General features: G+C 34.6%; 1 protein-coding gene across 3 annotated transcripts in view; it reads right to left on the reverse strand.

The window, feature by feature from the left end:
- The window catches only part of LOC144970511 (uncharacterized), a 56563-nt gene that overhangs the window by 24287 nt on the left and 22276 nt on the right, over positions 1–10000 (reverse strand). For all 3 annotated transcript variants that reach the window (XM_078910231.1, XM_078910232.1, XM_078910233.1), the window contains exon 2: positions 4278–5589. In XM_078910231.1, coding sequence (XP_078766357.1) covers positions 4278–5051 — 774 coding nt within the window. In that variant the 5' untranslated portion in view covers positions 5052–5589. The remainder of the gene's footprint in view (positions 1–4277; positions 5590–10000) is intronic.

Raw genomic sequence — 10000 nt, forward strand, 5'->3', positions numbered from 1 at the left:
TTGGCTGCCTACATGGAAACCATTAGTTGTATTATTATGATAAACCGAGTGTGTGTGTGTGTGTGTGTATGTGTGTGTGTATGAGTGTGTAATTGTTATTGCCATAAGTTATAGGCCAATAAGACTATTACACGCATAGTCACCTTTATATTATGTCCATATAGATGCTATGCGTTTAGATAAAAAAAATAAAAACTAACAACATCCAACCTCCGGATATAACGATGGTACCCAGTACCCACACACAAAACGTTATGTATCCGTAATCGTTTGAAGTCTGATTAGGACAATTCAGTGAGAACTACTCATAAAAATACCGACTTAAAACAATAATAAAAGCTGAGTGGCGTCAATTATATTCCCTCTATAGAATGATAATATAGATAGAATGCGCTTGGCCAAGGAGTTCACAACATTGCCATCCGGAAGTATAACGGACCAACACACAAATTCTGTGTAACCATGAACTTTTATAGTCTGGTTAATACAGTTTAGTGAGAACAACTCACAAACGCGGATGGCAAAAACAATAACAAAGGCCTGAGTGACGTCATCTGCATACTATCTATAGATTATGATATAAAAAGTAATATAAAAGGAATGAGTTCGTCACCGATTGTGTCCCTTAATTGTGTACAGCACAGTGAAAACTATAAAAAAAAACCCAGAGCATTTATATAGGGCAGTATTCACTGAACGTGCTCAAAGTGCTTTGCAAGGGGTAACTAGCCAACAGAAGTAGTTAATACGCTGGACGAGACATACCGCTTGAAAGGCGACATTTTAATTTTCAATTTTTAATTATTTTCGACAGAACAACGCTGTTAACGGCTAGGTACTAAATTTACACATGGGTGGGGTGAGAGAATGTGAGTAAAGAACCTTTTCCGAGGACTCAACCATGCAGCGTTTAAAGCGGGACTCGAACCCTCCAACCCTAAGATAGCAGTTCCGTGTGTAGGAATTCTGGCAACTATTACTTAATTCACTGATCAAGGGACTGAATCATGTTCGAGACGCATTCACTCAATACAAATTTAATTTATAACAGATCCAAAAATATGTAGATGAACAAAAAAAATAAAAAATATGGAATGTTTTGGGCTCAAGATCTTTCTTAAGCCAATACTAAAAATAAGTAAAAGCGTTAATAAATTACTTTAAATTCATACAGATGGGAAAGGAGTATTTGGTACATCAAATTTGCAAATTTCGATTTTATAAGGGCATTTCGCAATCGTTGTTGCCGCCTAAGGCTGTAAACTGAGTGCATTCGTTTTCCTCTCCATTTCGAGAATAACCAGTATGTCGTAGATGCTATAGATTTCTGTAATTTACTCACAACAAACACACGTGAAACATACCAGCAAACAAAAACTCCACGTGTAACCTAAAACGTTTATATAACTTTTCAAACATTTATTTAGTGAGAACTGATTATCTTTGCCTTTGCGGTTATGTGCTCTTGTGGTATGACACTCGTTCTCGGATCGGAAGGTCCTGGGCTCGAGCCTCGCTCGGAGAACAGTTGGGTCCTTGGAAAGTACGCTTTTACTCACATTCCCTCACCGTACTCAGGTGTAAAATGAGTGCCTGTCCGTTGACAGCGTTGTGTCTGTCGAAAAAAAAATTGTATTATCGCCTAACAGGCGTCATGTCTCGTTCTACATGTTACGTGTTGCTGTTGGTCAGGGACCCTTTGTAAAGCGCTTTGAGCACGTTCAGTTTTGTTTGTTTGTTTTGTTTTTTTTTTTGTTTTTTTTTTTTTGTTCTTTTTTTCTTTTTTTTTAATACTCGTACGCAATAAAAAAGCCTTGATATCGTAATGGGTTTTATGAGACTGACAGTCGGTTGGTTTACAGATCGATGAAATCCGATGTTAGTTTAAACTGCGTGATGTTTGGATATAGAATCCTATTTCAATTTCATCATTTTATTTCTGTTAAAAACGTGTTCTAAATCGATATAGATATGTTGCTAACATCCTGGTGAGTGAAGAATTTAGGGCAATCCATAGAGGATACGGTCGGTTACGTTAACGATTCAATCACGTACGAACTAATTCATGTCAGTTATCTTGTTACTAAGACAACGTTAACGTGTAATAATATTATTTGGCAATGCGATGAGTAGATAAAGCAATGGTAATATTTCGTCGAAATCGATAAAAAGAAGAGAGAGATGTAGGAAGAGAGGGAAGAGAAAATGAAGAAGAAGAAGATTGTGAGACTTCAGTGCAAGGTGTAAGAAATATTAGAATTATCATTATTATTATTATTATTATTATTATTATTATTATTATTATTATTATTATTATTATTATTATTATTATTATTATTATTATTATTATTATTATTATTATTATTATTATTATTATTATTATTATTATTATTATTATTATTATTATTATTATTATTATTATTATTATTATTATTATTATTTTCTTTTGTTGTTATTGTTATTATTATTAACATTATCATTATTATTATTATTATTATTATTATTATTATTATTATTATTATTATTATTATTATTATTATTATTATTATTATTTATTATTATTATTATTATTATTATTATTATTATTATATTATATCATTATTATTATCATTATCATTATTATTATTATTATGATTATTATTATTATTATTATTAGCATTATTATTATTATTATCATTATTATCGCTATCGCTATTATTAAGATGATGATGTTGATGATGATGATTATGATGATGGTGGTCGTCGTCGTTGTTAAAAAGAACAACAACATTAGCAACAACAAGATCACTACGACCAATAACAACGACAACAACAACAACAACAACAACAACAACAACAACAAAATGAGAAGAAAACAGATTTACACAGATAAAAGAGACATGAAATGGGAACTATGACACAAAGTCAGGAATATTCTCCAGGCTAAAGAAATAAGGGGGGAAAGTCCCCATATTTACCCCCAGATTCCTGCGCATGACGAAGAATGGGTGTGAATCAATCTATCATTGATAAAAGGAATTACAGATGGTGGGGAGGAGTGGTGTGGTGGGGGAGGGGGTATGGAAACCTCCCTTCATAGATCGATAAAGAGATGAAGGAGATGAGAGACTGAGGAGGAAATCTCTTTAAAAATGGATGACGGGGTGATTAGTTTCGCCACCTTATCAAGACATCCCCCTTGGCCCTACCCTTACAGCAGTAGCTCATTCAGGATCCTTTGGGTGAATCGAACAATTATACAGTATCCCCCCTCTCACCAGTCAATTGATTTATATTTCAAAATATCGAAATTGAACAATATATATATATATATATATATATATATATATATATATATATATATATAATATATATAGTCCAAATGTATGGAAGCTTCGGTTTAATTCATGAAAGCAGATGACGTGGAAGTTTCGGCTTTCCCTTTTGTCATCAATGCACGAAGAATGAAACACTACTAAAGACGAATGAGAGATTGGAGGATGAGGTTGTAAGTCTAACATAATACTTTGCGAAGTCCCAGGTTTGAGAGTTTGTTGTTTTTAAAGGGTTTATTTGTTTTGTTTTGTTTTTGTTTTGTTTTTTTTATTTATTTTTTTTTTTGTTGTTTTTTTTTTTTGCCAAGAGGAAGGTGATTTAAATCCATCACTATTTGAAGGAAGAGTTTCCTGGACAATTTTTTTAATGCGGTAAAGTTAACATCTAGTTCACCTCGAAACAATACCAGTTTGACACGATTGGTTCTGGTTACATCATTCTGCCAAAAACGCGTATTAAAATTTTGGCCAGAACACCCTTCCTTCAAATATCAATCGATTAAATTGACCCTCGTCTTATCAAATACTCGATATTTGAAAGGCGTGCTTTTAAAAAAACATTGAGCTTTTATATAGAAAAATATCCATTAAACGTCCTCAAAGCGCTTTACAAGTTGTCCCTGAAGAAATAGCAACACGTAACATGTAGAACGAGGCATGACGCCAATTATTTTTTTTTTCCGACAGACACAACGCTGTTATCGGCCAGGTACTCATATTAAACCTTTTCCAAGGACTCACCTATGCGCCGAGCGAGGCTCGAACCCAGTACTATCCGATCCGAAAGCGAGCATCATACCAATAAACCACATTGTTAACTTCAAAGAATGTTAAGCTTAACTACTATTTGCCAAGACAGCTTAAATACCATATCGATATATAAAGTTTCCCGAAATAAATGTTGAAAAGCTTTTGTCAGCTTATAGCTGTATTGTTAAAAACTAGCCATATATGTACACTTACCACAAAAGGAAGAATGTTCAAACACGATGATACAATAGCGAGGCACATTGCCAATCTACAAAGGTCCGCAGCCACGCTGAGCTCACTATGTCTGGCATGAGAGGTCGCACTGCTACTCCTAGCCACTCCAGAAACACTAGGACCGGGGTTGTGGAACCTTCCAGAATTGTATTTGGTCAGGGCGATGTTCTTCATATTCCGAAAGAGCGTCAATGTATCCGCTGAACTGATAATTCCCATGGCAACACACGACAACCCAACCACAATCAGAAGAACTCCAAATCCGATGCTTATACTCGTTGGCAAGAAATGGCATGATGACGCCGAGTAAAATCCGAATAGCCTCGTTCCTCCAGTGACGGGAGCCAGACCAACAATCACAGACACAAACCATGAAATCCCAACGCTGATTTTCATAAAAAACGAAGACATGAACATGTGACCCTGGCGCGATTTTGTGCGAAACGAGCTGACCCAGTATACATTTAGAATGAGTATTCCTAGAAGATGCGAGAACCGCAGAGTGGTGGAAAGCCACGTGTAGAAGTTGCACGATTCGTGGTTCCAGTCCCACCCTGCCAGTTCTAGAACCGCTGGGATTGGGATTATAAAGTAAGAGGCCATGGCTGCGATGAACAGTAATGACAGGAGGGCCACGTCGGTACTGTGGTAAAAGGGGCGATAATGCTGGATGATTAAAATTGCCAGGATGTCGAATATAACCGCGATTGGAGCTAGAATCATCCACGCTAGCGCCACCCCGAAATCCGGCATGATGCTGGGAAGTTACGTGATTTTGTCAAACGACAAACATCAACAGAATTCGGTCTTTTTCTTTACCATGGTGCTGTTGAATAAAGCGTTGTGACAGACACATTCATGAATTTGGTATCCACTGTAAATTGATAATCCCCATGTCTAAGGATAAGCTAATCCTAGTGAACACAACATCCAAATCCAACGGAAGCCAAAGGCTAGTGAGTAAGCAATAAAAAATTTGCATGCTTTTTGGAGATACGAAATGTTGAGTTAAATATTCCTTCGTCGCTTTTTTTAAATCATGAGGGTAAAATCTGTCTTCAACATTTATTTTAAAAGCAAATGTTGACATTCATTTCGTCATGGCGCAGGACCAAAGGGCAGAGCTCAACTGGATGCTGATATGGTTAAACAGGTAAGTATATACAGCTACATTTTGACGGTGTTTTCAAAGATTCATATCGTGGCAGGGTTTGGCGAATGTGCATGGCATGGCGTTCAAGCATCCTATAGGTTGTATCCTTTGGTTGAAACTTCATCAAGTGTCAACAATCTGTGGATAATAATATAACACATGATAAGAGGAGGTTTAAGGATTTTGTTATATTATGGTCACCTAAACATGTATTTTTTTTGTCGAAATGAATCTGGACTCAGGTGTGAATGAGGACCTGGCTATAAATAAGGACGGATATTGTAAGAATGTTAGTAGAAAAAGGACTCATAACAGGCGACTGGTGTTGTATGGAATGGAAATATGGTTCCATATGGCCTGTTGGGTGAATAAATGAGACATTGTGAAGCGCATTGAGCCTGGTAAGAATATGGAAATATATTTTATAAGTTTCTTGGGGTTTTTTTGTGGGAGTTATTTGGAAGAGAGCGAGAAATGTGTGTAGGTAAAAGGTTTACATTATATCAAATATGTTCTTCAGCATACTTTTTCAACAACCTAGAATTTTTCCAAAGAAAGTCCTGATATTAAAAAACAAACTCTACTATCGACACTTGAGACTTTCAAGTTATTTTTCTGAGTTGGTAAAACGAAGACATTCATCAAAAAATTATACAAAAAATTATATTGCCATCTTAAGATAAAAGGACGTAAGCTCCATGGGGTTAGTTCTGATTTGAAAGGGTTTGTTTTAAGTTTCAATTTCAAAATATTGTATTTCTGATAGTGTTATATACCGCACGTTACTACAAAGGCACCATCATCATCATCATCATCATCATCATCATCATCATCATCATCATCATCATCAGCATCATCAGCATCATCATTTTTATTATGACTATGCATTACATTACATTTCGTTTTATCGCAGAAGACCATAAATAGTATGTAAATGTTCCTTAATAACATTCGATCGGCTACAAAAGCGGATAACGAGGATAACGAAAAGTACCCTGGTGTAAGATACGGTACGATTCCGTGTTTATATTAAAATCGATTATTGACGGTTTATCGGAAATGTAATTTATTTGGTAACAGATGGCCAAATAAAAATATAATCGGTTTGTGTATAATCGATATAATGTCTGTCAAAATAATATTATCATGATGACAAATTTTAAAATTGAGATCTAATACATGGTTACGATATTTGATTTCATAGTTATTATCGATTAATATAACAGCATTATAGTCATCATCATAATTACCATCATCATCATCATCATTATTAATATTAATAATAATAGTAATAATAATATTATTATTAATAATAATAATATAATAATAATAATAATAATAATAATAATAATAATAATAATAATAATAATAATAATAATAATAATAATAATAATAATAATAATAAATAATAATAATAATAATAATATAGTAATAATTTATTAATAATAATAATGTGTTTTTTTTTGTTTTTTTTTTGTTTTTTTTTTTTTGTTGCTTTAGGTCTCTTCCAACACAATTGAGGTTATATGAGAGACCGCTGAAACAAAAAAACAAGCAATCTAACAAAAATAGTACAAATGTAAATCAAAATCATAACCTAAAGATATCATAAGCTAAATTATAAATAACCAAGAACAAACAGGCAGAAGATTTACAGAAAAAAAATATCCCCTGTCAAAAATACAATCACAAACCAAAGAAGCAGGATAGGCTAGTAAAGAGAAGAAGAAACGACATCACTATCGGATCGTACACCCATGCGAACATCATAGGTATATGATTCAAGGGTGATGCTCCCATCCAACCACCCGCATAATAATAATAATAATAATAATAATAATAATAATAATAATAATAATAATAATAATAATAATAATAATAATAATAATAATAATAATAATAATAATAATATCATCATAACAATAACGATGATGATGATTATCATCATCACTTTCATCATCATCATCATCATTAGCAGCAGCAACAGCATCACCATCATTATCATTATTATTAAACACGGCAATTAATCTTATAATCTTATATATTTATTGCACCATTCAAGGGTTTGGGATGGCATTGCCGACGTGCATATATTTGCAGGTCTGAAAACCCAATTCATTATGGGCTCATTGCAATGGAAATCTAATAGAAAAAAGACCCCCAAAAAAACTCTCCATTACAACAATGTTAAACTATGCCCATAAGTAGGTTTGGATGTGAGAGCATTCATACGTCGGGCATCACGATTTACAAGCATTGGCAAGCTATAAAATCAAAGCCAAACTTTCGCATCTGTCAACCAAGCTATAGCGATAATTCTTTTAAACCTTTAATTCTTTGCCGAGTAAATTCTGCAAGAAAAATTATGTATCTATCTACATAATGAATGTTGGAGGTAAAAACTGAAACGTATAAGAATAATTGGAGTTTTGTCAATGTTTGGCAATAATAATGCAGCCTGAAAAGATCAAATTAAGAAATTAAGGAGCAGGCACCGGTGTAAGATAGAGAACTGAACAAGTGTGTATGAAAGGTGCCAGACAAAGCAAGAAAGAAAAATACAAGAAAATAAAACATCCCTAAAAATCAGTCTACCTCGACCGGAGATTGAACCTCAGACCTTCTGATTACCGGTCAGACGTGCTCCCATTAATGTGTAATTGTAGCACGTCTGACCGGTAATCAGAGAGTCTGAGTTTCGATCCCCAGTCGAGGTCGACTGATTTTTTGGGGGATGGTTTTTCTTTCTTATATTTTTCTTCCTTGCTTTGTCTGGCGCCTTTCATACACCTTTGTTCAGATCTTTATCCCGAAAAGATCCTTCGGCGATCAAAATAACTGACGCTCGATTCCAAATTGAAGAAGGCTGATTGGGTTGGCGTTGTTTTGTTTTTATAATTTATTTGTTTGTTTTTTTTTGCTTGTTTGTTTATTTTTGTTTTTTCGGAGGTTTAGGTATTCAAAGTGTGGGCCTGTATCCTGTACATTTTGGCACTACACCATATTGCTGGTTTGCATTGAAATAAAATACTTTCCAAGCCTGTCCACCAGATCAATTGTATCAGCACAACATAGTTATGAGTAACAACCTTAAACGGTTCTACTAGTATTCTTGAAAGAGATTTAGTGAGAACTAATGATCCACCTGAATCATAGTGATGGTATGCGTTTAAGATAAATACTCATAAATTCTTCCCGCCAGGCTAATGAACCATTTTTTTCATTGAGCTTTTGTATAGAGCAGTATCCATCAAACGTGCTAAAAGCTCTTTACAACACACAAAGCTACGTTATTGTCTGAGAGAAATTAAGTGAGAACTATTGATCCAACTGTATCATAGTGATTGGTATACGTTTAAGTAAAATATTCACCAATTCTACCCGCCATATTAATGAATCAACACACAAAGCTACATTATATTCTGATTGAGAGAAATTTAGTGAGAACTGCCTAACCACCCAACTGACGGTCTAAAAACAATAGCAAAGGGCAGAGTGGCATATTTTTTTATTATTATTTATTTTTTACAAGACAAGTAGTAACAAGTTCAAAAGAAGCGTTCGAATTGTCATTTGACGACTAAAAATCAATATCACAATGAGTGGTATCATCTAAGATCATCCATTGAGATAAGGTAAGAGGAGAAACATAGTAATGAACAGGTTATCGATTTCACTTGAATGCGATGAATGGAAGCTACGGGATAACCTGTGTATTGGTGTGCTTTTCTCGTTTATTGTGTATGTTTTCTTTGCTGAGTTTATAAGTGGATTCACACATACACACACACACAGACACACACACACACAAACACACATACACGTACATAACAAAACATGACAGGAAGTACGAAACAACAAACCGGTCTCCTCTGGTAAATCTTTAATTCGAAAATGAAATTATAAAAACGCAAACTTAAACTTGAGCTATTATTTAGCTCAATATCCACTAAACGTGCACAAAGCGCTTTACAAGGAGTCCCTAGCCAACAGCAACACTTAACATGTAGAACGAGGCGCCTGTTAGGCGATATTGCAAAAAAAAACAATTTCGGACAGAGACAACGCTGTTAACAGCTAGGTACTCATTTCACACCTGAGTACGGCAAGAGAATGTGAGTAAAGAGTCTTTTTCCAAGGACTCAACTATGATCCGAGCTAGGCTCGAACCCAGGGCCTTCCGATCCGAAAGCGAGTGTCATACCACAAGACCACATAGCCTCACAAATAATAAGAACCAGAAGTATCCAAGTCAACCTCGTGATAATGCTGAACCGAATGATTTAGAAGCACATGGTCCTGTGGTTGAGGACACCTTCAAGCAGATGTTCAGATCCTATAGATAGGTAAGATAGTTACATTTTACCAAATGGATTACTTTGTGCTTATCTTGACAGTAATATTCAAACGTCTAAGTGCAGATATTTATAACCAAGCCAAGAGCTGCTTATATTATTCTATCTTGATAGGCGTCAAAAGGATAGCAAGCAATTGCTATTGTATTGTCCGTTTCACGCTATAGAAACCGGGATAAACTTCGGCTCTAAGT

This window comes from Berghia stephanieae, chromosome 4 (genome assembly GCF_034508935.2).
Source record: "Berghia stephanieae isolate SIO BIC M18660-M18661 chromosome 4, UCSD_Bste_1.3, whole genome shotgun sequence".
Lineage (NCBI taxonomy): Eukaryota > Metazoa > Mollusca > Gastropoda > Nudibranchia > Aeolidiidae > Berghia > Berghia stephanieae.